At 53.2% G+C, this 15,958-nt stretch overlaps 1 protein-coding gene across 7 annotated transcripts in view; it reads right to left on the bottom strand.

Annotated features, from left to right (window-relative positions):
• KIAA0513 (KIAA0513 ortholog) overlaps window positions 1-15,958 on the bottom strand; it is a 68,450-nt gene that overhangs the window by 11,667 nt on the left and 40,825 nt on the right. For all 7 annotated transcript variants that reach the window (XM_053553687.1, XM_053553710.1, XM_053553731.1 and 4 more), the window contains 7 exons: window positions 12,229-12,661; window positions 8,505-8,604; window positions 7,769-7,842; window positions 5,224-5,294; window positions 3,318-3,525; window positions 2,632-2,672; window positions 2,132-2,210 (listed from right to left, as the gene is read on the bottom strand). In XM_053553687.1, coding sequence (XP_053409662.1) covers window positions 2,132-2,210; window positions 2,632-2,672; window positions 3,318-3,525; window positions 5,224-5,294; window positions 7,769-7,842; window positions 8,505-8,604; window positions 12,229-12,557 — 902 coding nt within the window. In that variant the 5' untranslated portion in view covers window positions 12,558-12,661. The remainder of the gene's footprint in view (window positions 1-2,131; window positions 2,211-2,631; window positions 2,673-3,317; window positions 3,526-5,223; window positions 5,295-7,768; window positions 7,843-8,504; window positions 8,605-12,228; window positions 12,662-15,958) is intronic.

The raw sequence follows: 15,958 nt of genomic DNA, 5'->3' as shown, positions 1-15,958 counted from the left end.
CGGGTGAGGCTCTCCCTGGGGTTGGGGGGAGGACACCGGGCTCAGGTTCTCTGGGGGTGGGGGGGGGAGTAGAGTCTGTCACATCTGCATGAGCTTCAACAAAGTCTGAGAGAGGTAGAGCTGAGAAAAAAAAGTGAGCACAAGACTTTATCTAAACAAAGATGTTTGCCAGGGCTCCCAGCGCCTGCGTCTCTCTCAGTACAGACGGCACAGACGGGAGTGCTAACAGGAGAGGGGTGCAGGCAGGATGCAGTGAAACCTGAAGCTCCCTCCTCTAGGACACGGAAGGGGGTCATTTTCTGCTTCTTTGTTTGTCCACTGAGACTCCCAGGAGGAAGCAGAGGCCTGCGGAGACATGCTTTTCTAGAACTGGGTCTAGTAACACAGATGGGAACCCAGCAGGGACACGCCATGTGCAGAGAGAACTAACATGTGCCCAGGGACACACGAGTAGGAAAACTTCCTCTTGAAAAGGATTGGGGCAGGGGTGGGGAGCCAACTTGTGTGTGGGCTGAAGCTGGCCCTCTGCCTGTGTCGGTAAATAAAGCTTTATCGGCACGCAGGCATGCTCATTCACTGTGCTATCAGTGATGATGCTTTGCACTGCAGCAGCACCACGGTGTGACTGCAACAGAGACCGTATGGCCACAAACTCTAAAATATTCATTATCTGGTCCTTTACAGAGACATTTACCAAGCCATGTTCCAGAGGATAAGACTACAAAAGGTCAAGGACCAGAGGGGTGGAGCCAATTCACTGGACAAGTGGAACACAGCTGGTCACTTCTGCCCCTTCTCTGCTTCTGTGTGAGCCTGGGCCAGCTCGGGTCCAGCCTCCTCCTGGGTCTTCCTGACAGCTCATCCCAGCTCTGTGCCCTTTGGGTCCCTGTAGCATTTCCTGGCCATGGTCTTCACCTCACACAGGCATCCTCAAACTTTTTAAACAGGGGGCCAATTCACTGTCCCTCAGACTGGACTATAGTTAAAAAACAAACAAAAAAAAACTATGAACAAATTCCTATGCACACTGCATGTATCTTATTTTGAAGTAAAAAAACAAAAAGGGGAACAAATACAATCACACCGCCTCATGTGGCCCCTGAGACCCCTGCTTTGTTAAGGGTTAGGGCCACTGCAAATACAGCGTGATCCTGGGGGAGGACATGCCTAATACCTGGGCACCAGGAGTTGGTACAACATGGCGATCAGAGAATTCAGGGGCATTAAGGCTACACTGGCCACCATCTGCAGAGCCGGATGATGGACAAGCTCTCTCCTGACCACTGGCGTCACATTACAACCATGACCTTCATTTTTTTAATATATCTGTAATACTTTAACTAGGATGTAATTCACATACATACTATGAAATTCACCCTCCAAAGTATAAAGTTCAGGAATTTTTAGTGTGTTAACAGAGTGTGTGGCCACCCCTACCGCCTACTTCCAGAAGGCTTCCATCCCCACCCCCAGTACTGGTCACCCCCAGTGCCTGCACCCCTACCCCAGGCACTCACGAATACACTTTGTCTCTAGGAATTTGCCTGTTCTGGACATTTCATGTAAACGGAATCAGACAGCGTGAGGCCTTCTGTGCCTGGCCCCTTCTGCGCACGCCCTGCTTTCAAGGCTTCTCCCGGTGCAGGTGTCAGGGCTCCTGCCGAGGCAGGGACAGCCCACCCTCTGCTTATCCACTCGGCACTGGGTGGCCACACAGGCTGTTTCCACTTCAGGGCTGTTGTACGAGGGTGCTGGGGATACTGGCTCAGGTTCCGTTGAGGCACAGTCTCAGCTTTTGTGGGCACTGACTGAGGGTGGGTCTGCCGGGTCGCAGGGTAACTCTATTTAACCTTGTGATGAGCTGCACAGCCTTGTAAGTGAGCCACAGGGGCGCCTCACTTCACGGCTGCCTCACTGCACAGCCCTCTCACTTCACAGCCCTGCCAGCAGCGAGCGAGGGTCTCCGACTCTTCCACGCCCCTGCCAATGCTTGCTGGCCTTCGTCTTTTCTATTCTGGTCCTGGGCTGGGTGTGGGTTACTGTCATTAGACAGAGACAGAGCAGCTGGAAAAGCCTTGGGCAGGGGCTGCCGCCCTGTGGGTAGGGAGGTGACGTCGGGGCCCAGCCTTACCAGATGGGCTGCTGCTTCAGGTGTGTGTACAGGTAGATCTTGTCCCCTTTTTTCTTGCTCTCTGGGCTGCACACAGTCACTGCAGGAGGAGGAGAGGGCTGAGGGCAGCTCTGACCTTGCATCCCCCCACCCGCACCCCACCACGCCGTGTCAGCAAAACACCACCTGGTGATGGGTGGCTTCCCGGACGGTTCCATGGGATGGCCCCCAGCAACACTTCACTTAATTTCCCCGGGATCAAGGAATCGAGCTCCCACGCCCTCTTTGGGAAAGTGGCTCTTCCACAGAAACTCAGTAAGGGGGGACCACAGAGGCAGAGAGCAACTCCGGCACCACCTTAAGGCCACTCTCCCATGTCACAAAGAGGGAAGCAAAGCCCCCAGATGGTCCCAGACCTGCTTTGTTCGGTTGGGGTTTGTGGAGGGCTAGTCTGAGCCTCTCTGGGGCCTGGTGCTGAGCCCCAGGGAGCCCCACAGGGACAGAAGCGGGTGTGGACTCACCTGTCCTCTGCTGCTTCTCCTTAGGCTTGTTCTCATCGTCCCTGTGGGGGAGACCACAGGAAGGACAAATGTGACCTTTTCAAACCAAAGGCGCTGTTTTTACATCCCTAGGGGCTGTGTACACTTCATGTGGTTTTCCCTGAAAACACTTTTCTGAAATGGACGCTCTATTTGTCAATTCCAGAGTTTCGCAACTGAGGAAGGGTGGTGCTGAGGGTCCTCAATGTCATTTTCTCCGAACCTAAAACTGTCCAGACCAGAGCAGGAACAAAGCCCAGGCACTGGCTGGGACCAGGCTATCAGCAGCGATGCCTGCCGAGGGTTCCTCTGGTTGCCGTGCCCCCTTCCTGCGGAGGGCTTGGCTTCCCCACGCCTGGTCCTAATGTGCCCACCCCACAGGGCTCCTGACGTTTCTGCCAGGGACCTGTTTGCGGGGACAGTGTCTTCTCCTGCAGCCTGCCCCAGCTCCGTAAACACTAGCTCCACCCACTTAGAGAGAGGAGGAAAGGGGGCTTCTGTCCTGAGGGACCAGCCCTGCATGTGGTGACCCAAGAGCCAAGCTGGGCCCATGGCTGTGCTTTCCAGGACCAGCTCCCGCCCCAGAGAATAGGTTCTCCCATTTTTATGCCAGCGTCCTCCCCGCCACTCCCTACACGGGGCCCAGAGACCCCATGAGTGGCACTTACTCATTTTTCCTGATCAGGGGGCTCTTCAGCTTGGTTTCCAGCCCTCCGAAGAAGCCCTTCATATTCTCTGTCCGAGCCGACGTGTTCTTCAGCAGCCGCTCGGCGATGTCCTTCTTCTCTGCCAGCCAGCTGTTGGCCGACCTCAGGTAGGAGTCCACACTCCCTGCAGGCTTCTCTTTGGCTTCCGATGGGGGCAGCTGTGGCTTTCCTTGAAAGAGGAGAAGGAAGAAGGATGGGCGGAGAGTAAGAACGTGTACACGCTGCTGACCACAGAGGGACGGAGAACGTGTACGCGCTGCCGACCACAGAGGGACGGAGAACGTGTACACGCTGCTGACCACAGAGGGACGGAGAACGTGTACACGCTGCTGACCACAGAGGGACGGAGAACGTGTATGGGCTGCCGACCACAGAGGGACGGAGAACGTGTACGCGCTGCCAACCACAGAGGGACGGAGAACGTGTACACGCTGCCAACCACAGAGGGACGGAGAACGTGTACACGCTGCCAACCACAGAGGGACGGAGAACGTGTATGGGCTGCCGACCACAGAGGGACGGAGAACGTGTACGCGCTGCCGACCACAGAGGGACGGAGAGAAGCTCCCTTGACATCCTGGGGCAGCTGCAGGTAGCAGAGCCCACGGTATTCAACCCCACAGACAAGGCTGCGGCCACTTCTCTCTCCAGAAGTGTTCCTGAGCACCTGCTGTGTCCAAAGAAGTCATCCAGGATGTGGGAGGGCCAGCCCCTGGCGGGGAGCTGGGGGCTGTGATACATGTCCTGACCACAGCAATGGAGGCATAGCCAGATGGGGAGGGGGAAGGAGCTTTCTCAGTGGCAAGAAGGACGGGGAAGATCCTAGACAGGCTCTACACCCCCTAGACTGGGCCTGGAACAGGTGGGTGTGGGACATGGGACGGGGCAGGAGGAGGGCAGCCTGGAGGAGCAGCGTCCGCAGCACCAGAACTCCCTCTCTCGGCCCTCTCTCACCCACAGTCTCAGGTGTCCCCACAGGCCAGGGCACAGTGTCCTCTACTAGCTAAAGTGGCCCTCTACACAGACGCATCTCGGGCAAGCAGTGCCAAGTGGGGCTCTGGGAAGGAGAGGCCATAGGCTATAAGAGGGATGCCCACCTGACCAGAGGCAGCAACCCGTGGCGTGAGGCGAAGGGTGTGGCTGGCCCTGAGTTACAGCCATCGGTTGTTTCCGACTGAAATGAGGGTGTGGGGAGGATGGGCCATTGGGAGGAGAGGGTGAATGAAGGCAGTTGCAGAGGGACTGGGACACAGGACAGTAAGCAAATGGGTCCTGAGAAAGGAGACTTGTGCCACCCTGCCCCAGCTCCGGTCTACCTTCCAGTGATAGTGACCCAGATAAGTAAGACTCTGTGGCTGCAACCCAAGAAGGTCAACACGGGGAGCCCTCAAACTCCAACGTACCAAAACATTCTGATGCAATGAGCTGGAAGAGGTATCCCAGCCTTGGCATCAAGAAAAACCTGCTCTCTTCACAGGATGTCTCTGGCCCTCCCTGCAGCTCTCTACAGCTTAGGATTGGAGCTGCCCCTCCTGCCTCCCTTAGCTAACTCCAAGTTGTATTTTGCTAAAACATTAGACTGATGTCAGCAATTCCTGTCTGCACTGTGACTGTCACGCCTAGTGTGTGCATTTTCTCATTTCCTGGCAGTCTGTGGTTTCCTTCGAGCTGTGGACAGCCTCCTGACCCACGGTCTGGACCACTCTCTCCTCCCTCCCTCCATAGCATCCACCCGCTTCCTCTGTTCTCTGGGAGCCCTGTCACTTTTGCCCCAGCCCTGAACAAAGCTTCCTCTGAGGCCGCATTATCAGTCGGCCAGTCTTGAGTTCCCCGTCTGACCCGCATGTGAGTGAAGCCCCCCTCTTACCGACATGGTAGTAAGTGAAGCACATGGTCATGAGGTTCTTGGCTGGCCCAAAGTCATCCATCTGATAGCACCTGGAAGAAGAGGAGGCCCAGCTGAAGAATCCTCCCCCCGACCTTCTCACTGTGTTCATTAAACATCTCCAAACCACTTTACGAATAGGCCTAAATTAGGTCCTCGCTCCCACGGTACCACCACAGGACAAACAACAAACATGACCCCTCCAGGTTCAACCAGCTGAGTCACCCACAGGCAGGTGGCTGAGGACAGGGCTGGTTCTGGGCAGCAAGGAGCTTGCAGTCTCTCCGCCAGCCTCTTCCACTTTAAAGGTAAAAACTAAGAGGTTTGATGCAGCTCAGAGCAGGGCCAGGACTTCCCATGGCAGGGGCTGGGCCACGCGCTCTGCCCTGCTTCTCAGCAGCCACCAGCTCCTGGACTGCTCCGGCCTGGCTCTCCTGCCCCCAAGGAGCACCTAGATACCCCTGAGGGCAGATGAAGACAGTGGCTGCTGCACCATCCCAGGGTCTCCAACTTAGTCTTCGAGGAGGGACCTTCCTTAGATTTCAGGCTACGTTGCCTTTCTAACCCACTCCCTTTACACTTTTCTTCCTGATTAGTTTTTAATCTTGGATAATTATTATTTTTAAAAAGTCAACAGAAATTATGTAGACTGTGGGATTAAGGGCCATTTTTATCTTTTGACATAAAAAAAAACTCATCAGGCTGGGCGCAGTGGCTCACATCTGTAATTCCAGCACTCTGGAAGGCTGAGGCGGGTGGATTGCCTGTCTTCAGTTCAAAACCAGCCTAAGCAAGAGTGAGACCCCATCTCTACTAAAAAAAAAAAAAAAAATCAGCCTGGCACTGTGGCAAATACCTGTAGTCCCAACTACTCAGGAGGCTGAGGCAGGAGGATTGTTTGAGCCTAAGAGTTTGAGGTTGCTGTGAGCTGACACTATGGCACTCTACCCAGGGTGACGGACTGATACTCTGTCTCAAAAAAACCCCCCAAAACTCAAAAACTCAATTTAAAGAACTCAACTACTAATAACACTATAAAAGACTAGATAAAAGTAAAAACTAAAAATTATAAAATTCATAAATAAAAAATAGATTTAAGAAAATAATAAAAAGGTTTTTTTACTTTGTTTCTGCAAGTCTACAAAATTACATATGCTCAGAGACAAAGTGATGGGAAATATTTTTGTGTGTTTTGCAGTGTTGGGAGTTGAATTTATCTCCCCCACCCCAATTTTATTTATTTAAGGAAAAATTCAAAGAAAAAAATAAAAAATTAGGTGTGTCACCACGTATGACAAATGCAATCTCTGCAAAAGTGGGGGTGAGGAAAATCTCTGCAACTGAATGTCTGGAAGTTGCGGTGTTTTAAATACACAAGGGAGCGTGGCATGAGGGTTGTAACTCCCGGCTGAAGGCGTGGGCTCGCCCAGCTCCTCTCAGGACGGTTTCTCCTCCTTCCCCCTGGTCAGCTCTGAGGCCCAGACCCCTGACCGGAATGGACCCTGGACTTGGGAGACTCTGAATAAGAGCAGGAACAAGGGATCCTCCCCTGGGTTGGTCTTTTTTCCTCCAGTATATGCCCGTGTTCAAGGGGAAATAGAGGAAGGTGAGTAACAGGGAGAGCTGGGAGTTAAGATTCCAGGGAGCAACAAACTTGAAGAGTTTTTCATCCCCAGAGGACAGAAATGGGCCTGGCGACATGGGGAGGTGGTGATAGGAGAAACCAAAGACCTCCAGAGGTGATGGGGGAAAGCGGGGCACAGATGCAGCCAGATCACGGCTCCTCCCCCCAGACCCCTGCCTGTCTAGCTGCAGAGGAGGCTCCAGGTCATCAGGGCCACAGCTCAGCTTCCCCAAGCCAGAAAAGTGCCCCTCCGTTTCACAAACTGGCCAAGAGTCAAGTCCTACAGGTGTGAGGCAGATCTCCACCCTGGGTGGCCATGCACCTGAGAAGGGGGCCTGTGAACCAGGGGGTCCGGCTCCCTCATCTGACAGGAACAGAGGCAGAGGTGGGGCTGGCCCCAAATCTCAGGCTTGCAGCCACGACCCCATCCACCACCCCAGCTGCCTGCTGACAGCTTTCATAATAACAGGCCCCAGCAGTCCCCAACTAGTGCTCAGAAAGCAGGCCACAGTTCCCCCTACATCATTAAGTGTTTATTCGAGGGAGGGCTGGGCAGCTGTCAGGTTTGAAACGCCTCACAACAGGAAATGGAGAGAGCTTGTCCCCCCACCTCTGCCCCCGGGAGGGGGAGGCACAGCAGGTGACCCCGGCCTGTCTCTGAGGACAGCAGGGGAACCTTCTCACACCCTGCTGCTGCTTCCTCTGCTTTCTAGGCCAGGTGAGGGCCGCTGGCTCTGCTCCTGGGGGATGCTGGCCACAGCTCCCCTTTTAGCGGATGCTGGGCGGATCAGAGCAATCTCCGTCTGATGACTCACATGGATATTACTCACAGCGGGGTAATTACAGGCGGGAAAGGGGAGAAGGGCTCCTTAGGACAAAGGCTGTGAGCCCTGCATGACTTACTCGAACAGCACCACTGCAAAAGACTGCACCAGGCGGTAGAAGGTGGCTTCTGAGACACACTTGGAGTTGCAGCGCTGTCCAGAAAGAGGCCGGACACACGTTAAGGGACAGGTGGTAGGTGGCACTTGGCAAGGCTGCAGGCTTTCCACCCTCCACATTCCTAAGTGCAGCTGGGATGGGCCACCTGGGCAGCCAACTCGTCTGCCCCGCACGACCCACCTGCCTCCCCTCCCGCCAGGCCCGGAAGCAGAGTGCAGGCAGGGTGACACCATCCTTGCTGGCAGGGCACGCGTGGGTGCAGAAACTTCACACACTCACCCCACTTGGAAAAGTGCAGGGGGCAAAACCCAAAACGACAGCACTGGCTGTTTCTGGATTGGGGATTTATGGATAGTTTCCCTTTAGCATATCCGCACTTTCTACTTTTTCCATGAAAAACAAATTATTTGTGATAAAATACTTAAAAATTAAGAACTTAAGCCACGCCACAGGGAAAAAAAAAGAATGCATTGGCTAGTTATAAAATTTAATTCTTTGTTAATATACTTCTCTTTCCCTTACAGGGAGACACCCAGGTGAGTTCTCTCTCTTTTCCCCCCTTTCTACACTGCCCTTTCAGAACCTCCTTGGATAGGTTTGACCTTTTTCTCTTGAGTCACTTCCCCGCAGAGGGAGGACAGGGCGCAGCAGGGCTGAGCCACACACCTCCAGCTCCTCCTCCTGGTCACCTTCTTACCTGGGCGCTCACATAGCGAGCAAACCACTCCCGGCCTTTTCCGTTTTCACTGCTGCAGTACTCGCCAAACTTGGCTTTCTCCTCCTGGTCCAAGTCCTCCCTAAAAAAAAAAAAAAAAAAGTAGGAAAAACAAAACAAAACACCTTTCAATCTCGTGAAACAAACAGAAAGGTTACAGTAGGGAAGAACCAAGAAGAAGAACTATGGAGGGTCACAGCTGCCAAGCACAGCTCCGGCAATCCCGTGAGGAAATGCTATTTTTATTTCAAAGATGAGGGGCCTGCCTTGGCAAAGGAGAAGCAGCTTGAGAGTTCTCCCCAGGCTTCCTGCCTCCGAAGCCCATGCTCTTGCCTCTTACCCTCCTGCTCCTTGCTCAGAGAAGGTCCGAAACTTGGCTCTCCAGCTCATCCCGCTTCCCCCCAACTTGGATGCAGAACTCAGGGAGTCCCGACTCTGCTGTCTCAGCCAGTGCACAAAAGCCAGGTGCTCATTCCTCTGCGTCTGTGCAGAGTTACGCTGCCCACCTGTCCACCCATCCCCTGCTTTGTGCATGAGGGTCGGAGATGGGGGACCCTCAGCCTCTGGGTCACCGTGGCCGGGGTAGATAAAATGCTCTCCTGATTGCAAACCACTTCTGAGCCTCTTTGGAAGGTGCCGACACTTTCCAAACTTAATGACTCAAGCAGAAGACGGAAGATCAATTGGCTTACCAATTTTCATTTATTTAAGGTTTTTATTTTACTTATTTTTTGAGACAGAGTCTCATCATGTCGCCCTTGGTAGAGCACTGTGACTTCGCAGCTCACAGCAATCTCAAACTCTTGGGCTTAAGTGATTCTCTTGCCTCAGCCTCCCAAGTAGCTGGAACTACAGGCACCCACACAACTCCTGGCTATTTTTTTTGGCTGCATTTGTCATTGTTGTTTAGTAGGCCTGGGCCAGGCCTGAACCTGCCAGCTTCGGTGTGTGTGGCTGGCGCCCTACTCACTGAGCTACGGGCACCAAGCCGTATTTAAGGTTTTCTATTTGTTTGTTTGTTTTGAGACAGAGCCTTAAGCTGTCACCCTGAGTAGAGTGCTGTCGCATCATAGCTCACAGCAACCTCCAACTCCTGGGCTCAAGTGATTCTCCTGCCTCTGCCTTTCAAGTAGCTGGGACTACAGGCAATTGCCTCAGAGCCCGGCTATTTTTTGGTTGCAGCCATCATTGTTGTTTGGCGGGCCCAGGCTGGATTTGAACCTGCCAGCTCAGGTGTATGTGGCTGGGGCCTTCGCCGCTTAAGCCACAGGCACTGAGCCCGTATTTAAGGTTTTTAGAAAATATCTTGGTCTCATTTACCCCAAATACTGACACTGGATGACTCTGTGGATTTGACAGCCATGTGCAGTGAACGCTGGATGATTTAAGACACGTTCAGCTCAGCCTTCCTGGCCGTCAGCAGATGTCAGGGCTCTCCCCACTTCTCTTTAAATGGGGTGTGCTCAGGGAGAGCTAATTTCAGCATTGGTCAAACAAAATACGTATGAAGCCACACCTACTGCTCTGCCAAAATGTGTTCAAATCCAGCATAAATGCATTCTGGACAGTTAAACATTTAGATTCTCATATGGTTCCTCCCTTTTCTAAGAACATGAAAAACTGAGGCAGGACTCCACCGAGTGAGCAGCAGGCCTGGAAAAGGCAAAAATCAACCCTGGACAGATGAGGACCTCAGTCACAACTCTTTGATTTGTGGGTCAACAGGCAACAATTTATGTTGCTTTAATGAAAGTGGAAAACTTGCCCTTAAGCCAATACTTCTCAGATTTGGATGTGTGTGTGAATCCTCTACAGCCCTTGTTGAAATGTAGATTCTGACTCCGTGGGGCTGGGCAGGGCCTAAGACTCCACATTCCTTTCATTTTTTTGAAACAGAGTCTCACTCTCCCTGAGTAGAGTGCAGTGGTGTCACCATAGCTCACAGCAACCTCAAACTCCTGGGCTCAAGTGATCCTCCTGCCTCAGCCCTGCCACAACACCTGGTTAGTTTTTCTGTTTTTTGTTGAGATGGGATCTTGCACTTGCTTAGGTTGGTCTTGAACTCCTGAGTTCAAGCAATCTGCCCACCTTGGTCTCCCAGAGTGCTAGGATTACAGGCATGAGCCACTGTACATTCTGCATTCTGTACACTCTGATTACAGGTGTGAGCCACTGTACACTCTGCATTTCTAATAAGCTCCCAAGAGACTGGCCATGGACAGCAGTCTGAGCAGCCGGACCTGCAGCACTTCCCGAGCTGCTGTGAATGATGACAGCCTAACAGTCCCTGCGTGAGCCATGCAGCTGGCCCGTGTCGGGGGGTCCACCTCCAAGGGCTGAGATACTAATGGGCAGCCTGTCCACAGAGTCCCACCTCACAGTCCACATCACAGCCCTGCATTGTCACTTCCATATTTATCCCCTCAAGAGCCATGACAGAAAGGCTATAAGGAGGTGAGAGGAAGGGTCCCCTGCACACAGCTGCTCATGAGTGTCACAGGAGTCCAGTGCCCGGAAGCTCGTTCCTTACGCTGCCCCTCTCCTAACTTCGGCAGATGATCACAGCCTCTCCGCCAACCCTCAGTCTGACAAGGAGCATTGATGGCAGCTTGCCTGGAGATGCTCAGGGGGCACAGATGCAAAGCACATGTCCCTTGGAGTTGACAACGATAAGACAAGTGTCAGCAGGTCATCAGAGCGGTGAGGGGAAGAAATCAGCACAGACAGCCCCGTCTGTAACCTGGCTTGGGAACACATGGTCGAAACTCTGGAGCAACGTATATCAGAAACAGAGCTACAGGGATTACAGGGGATCTGTGCTTTATTTTTTATTTTTTGAGACAGAGTCTCAAGTTGTCACCCTGGGTAGAGTGCCGTGGTGTCACAGCTCACAGCAACCTCAATCTCTACCCAGGGAAAGTGAGACTCTACCCAGGGAGAGTCTCATTGTAGCTCATAGCAACCTCAAACTCCAGGGCTCAAGTGATCCTCCTGCCTCAGCCTCCTGAGTAGCTGGGACTACAGGTGCCTGCCACAACACCCAGCTATTTTTTTTGTCGTAGTTGTCATTGTTTTAGCAGGGCCGGGCCGGATTCGAAACTGCCAGCTTCAGTGTATGTGGCTGGCGCCCTACCCACTAAGCTACGGGCACTGCCAGGGGATCTGCACTCTAGAACTGGTTTTCTCTATGTTTTGTAACAAGCATGTACAGCCCACACAGAGTACGGAGTGCAAAGTACAGTGACAGTCAGGTCTCATCCTGCTGCCTCCTCCCCAAAGGGCCTAGCAGAGGAGAAAGTTTCAGTAAGAAAACAGAGGTGGAGCATATGGGCGTGAGCCACTCCCACTCTGTGTCCCAGCGCTGGCTGGAGTGCACAGGTGAAGGACAAGGACTGCTCCCTCTGCAGCCGCACCTGGTGCCAGCCGGCCTGAGCCCAGCACTTTGGTGAGCTCTTTCCTGGTCGTTTCCGGCACAGCTGCCCTTCAGAGCCCCTGGGAACCATGCACATGTTTAGACGTTGTGCTCGGGCTGGTGGGGAGCCCAGGTTCAGGTGTTCTTTAAAAATTTCCCAGCCTCACGCTAGAGCAGGGGCAGAGCCACCACAGAGCAAAGGGAAGCCCTGGCCTAGGCGTACCCTGGTGAGAGGCTGAGTGAGCACGGGAAGGGGGTCCCCTCGGACCTGGAGCTCACCCCACTCACCCTTACCCTCCAGAGAAGATCTTCTCCACATAGCCACGCATGAACTCCCGGAGCGCCAGGGTCTTCTCGTCCTGGGCTGACTCGGTGCTCTGGCCCGAAGAGAAGGAATCGTTGGAGGAGGAGCGGCGGTCATGGTCCCAGGATGGGTGTGAGGGTGACTCGTCCATGTCATTCTCGCTGTCTGCCGACTCCGTGGTCTCGCTCTCCGACCCACCGTCTCCCAGGGAACTATCCCCATCCTGCAGCGCAGGGGGTGGTGTCTCCAGGGCAGGGGAGGCAGGGGGCTCAGGCCCAAAGTCAATCAGTGAGCCCACAGGGACCTCCGGGGCCTCCATGGTCGGATGGGCTGTGGGCGGGTGCTGGAGGGGAGCCCAGGGGACTGGCTCCCAGGGCGTCACAGGAACGAGCCTCTGGAGTAGCTCACGCAGCCCTAAGGCATCTGGGATGGAAACACAGAGACGGGGGTATCATCACCAGGACAGCCCCACTCCTCACACACGGGGAACTCAGCCAGCACAGTCCCGACTTCAATGAGCAAATTAGGTTGCGCCTTCCCTGCAAAGGGATAACATCTGCAGCTCCAGACTTTGGGAAGCTCTCCATCTAGGCCACCCTTCTTCTACTGTTGAACACCTGGAATGCACTCAGCACTCACTAGATACTTGTTAGATAAGTGAACAAACACCAACCATCAGGATTTCTCTGGGGTGCTGCACCTGCTGGTCTCCTCCTTGATCCAGCCCACCAGATGGATGCCCTTGCCAAGACCTAAAAAGGCCATCCCGGGCTGGGAACAGAGGATCACCAGGGATGATCTGCCTGCCCACCCACCGTGCTTGGAATCAGTGGCTGCGGAAGAACCGCCCTGCTGAGCAACAGACACCTCAGCTCCCGGCTCCTTCCTCATCACCCATCCTTCCACTCATGACGCAGGCCTGTCCTGGGTGTCACAGCCAGATCCCATTGCAGCATTGTCTCAGACTCTGCCATGGCTTCTGAGCACCACGTTCTGCCTCCAGACTCGCCCCTCCTGCCGGCCCCTCCCCTGTGCTGCAGCCACCATGGAAGTGACATTCCCCTTCTTGTTTCTGTGTCCTCACTCTGCAGGCTGCGTGGTCCTTCCTCCCCCCGCACCCCATGAAACTCTATTTGCCCCTTACCCTGTACCACATCTTCTGAGAAGCTTCACTCTACCCCTGTACACAATTAATGACTGATTCTTCTGTAGGCACTGCCCCCCACCCAGCATTTTGTTTGACTCATTTATTTATAATTCTGCTTATTTTACTGATATATAAAAATATCAGTGTCTGTTTGCCCACACACACCCCAGGGGCCTACGCCCTGGCCACCTCTGCAGTAACCCTAGTCCCCGTGCAGACTCCTGACTAAGCATCTGCCACACACCTTCTACTCAAGTGATCAGACCAGGTCAGGAACACGCCTGCAGGATGGGGCACGTGGGCAATGTGGGTCTCACAGCACAGAGCAGGGAGGGGAAGGTTAGAATTGTCATTTCTAAACAGGTTTTCTGGCTGCTTGTGCACGGGGCACTGGGAACCTTCCTCCCCGTATGAGGGACAGAAGATGGGCAAGACGTAAAAACCCACAAGGGTCAGTCCTCGGAGAAGAGCCATCTCCAACCTCAGCCCTTCCCCGTCGGACCTGCATCTCTGAGACAACACCACCCAGAGGTGGCTGTCAACACTGCCGAACTGATGGTCCCTTCTGAGGACAATCTGGTAGCAGAATAGCATTTGCTGCCTCTTAAGAGCTTAATGTTCACGAATCCACTATAGATTTTCTTCAGATTTCCCAGCCAGGGGTATTTTTATACGCCCTGAGTCAGGAAGATGAAACGGCCAGCTCAGGGTCACTGGAGTGGCGAAGGCACATGTCCAGGGGAGCCCCACAAAGCCAGCCTCGGTGCAGAGGAGAGAAGCGGCACCCTCAGCTCTAAAGAACTTTCTAGGCCAGGACAGCTACAGGGGCTCTGATGTGCCCAGAGGGAGGCCGTTAGAGCAGGGAGCGGCTGGTCTGGGCCTACTTTGGCCAACCGGGTCCCCTGGCCATGGGGAGCCCAAGTTCCCTCCGCGGCCACATCCTCAGACTCCCTGAGGACCCAGTATGGTACCTGCACCAACATGCCTGGCATTAAGAATGGAAACCCACACACTAGGGAAATGTTGGCAGTAGAATGAGAAAATTGGGTTAGTCATATCTGTATTATGAAGTCACACAACTCTAAAAAACCTATATTCCGGGTGGTGCCTGTGGCTCAAAGGGGTAGGGTGCCAGCCCCATATGCTGGAGGTGGTGGGTTCAAACCCAGCCCCGGCAAAAAAAAAAAAAAAAAAAATTAAAAAAAACAAACAAACCTATATTCCACAGATACACAAACCACTCAAACAGGTAAGGCACACACACAAAGAAATAACAACCAGACCGTTCTTTAACCCATGTTAAAACAGCACACACGGAAATGCAAATTAAAAGAATAAGGTAGTACTAACTAGCAAAAATTTAAAAAGAATACTCCGAATACTGGTAAAGTTCTGGTAAAACTAATAATCTTAAATGCTGCTAGCAACAGGGATAAGCGATGCTTTAAAAAGCAATTTCTTACTCTTCTCTCCTCTGATTCAGAAATTCAAAAGCTTGGAATTTATCCTAAGGAAACAATTCAACCCCCCCCCAAAAAAAACCAGTTATGTGGAGAAAAATGCTCACTGCAACAATATTTATAACCCTGATAAGGCAGGCAGAGAAAAACATCTAAATATAATAAAGTAGCAAATAACTTTTAACAATTTGATATAACGAACTCAGGGTATGATGCAATTAGGAAAATGTTCACCTGCTAATAAAGTAAACAAAATATTCCGCAGGCAGCACTTACTGACAGAGTGCCTACCACTCGCCGTGCCTTGTTGTGGGCACAGGGAACACGGCCGTGGAGGAAATTTAATGTCACCATAACTACAATTTTGTATACATGTGGAAAGGACAGGAAGCTGTACCACAGAGCTGGCGTCAGGTAACTCCCCTTCCATTTTCATTACTGTAACAATGCAGTCGGCAAACAAGAACAATTCAGAGAGAAAATGGAAACAAGATGCTGGACCTTGAAACCCTCCCAGTGGCCAGAGGCCCCTCTATCTGCCACAGCACAGGAGATCAAGCTGGACGATCACGATCATGGCTATTTCTGACATAGCCCCAAGCGCTTTCGGGGGCTCGCCAGATGCTCCCCAGAGCCTTCCAGCGCCTGGGAGCATAACTCATCCTTCCCCAGGAGGCTGAGTGCTGAGCACCTTCTCCGTGGGCTCAGGAAGGAGGTGGTAAAATCACAGCAGAGGCACAGAGTGAGAGGGAGCACAGTGGGCAGCAGGCGGCCAGTCCTGGGCACTGCTGGTTGCAGAGTACAGGCCCCAGGGCAGTACTCTGGGGCCTCAGTACACTGCAGGGCAGCATCCACCCTCCCCTCCCACTCCCTCAGCTCAGGGATCTCATCTCTCAGGTCACACACGGAGTCAGGATGACACGGTGAAGTGACCGTGTGGGGTCAGGGCCCGGGACGCAAGCCCCACCCTCTTCCTACAGGAAGGAAAGGTAATCACGTACCCCCGGGAGGACAAGTGATGGCCACTCTCACACTGCAGAATCACAAACCTCACATAGCTGCCCTGGCCCTGCAGGGACAACCACACCGTCCCTGCTCAGAGCCAGCCAGATG

The sequence above is a fragment of the Nycticebus coucang genome, chromosome 2 (genome assembly GCF_027406575.1).
Source record: "Nycticebus coucang isolate mNycCou1 chromosome 2, mNycCou1.pri, whole genome shotgun sequence".
In the NCBI taxonomy this organism is placed as follows: Eukaryota; Metazoa; Chordata; class Mammalia; order Primates; family Lorisidae; genus Nycticebus; species Nycticebus coucang.
This window is presented reverse-complemented; position numbering and strand designations above follow the sequence as displayed.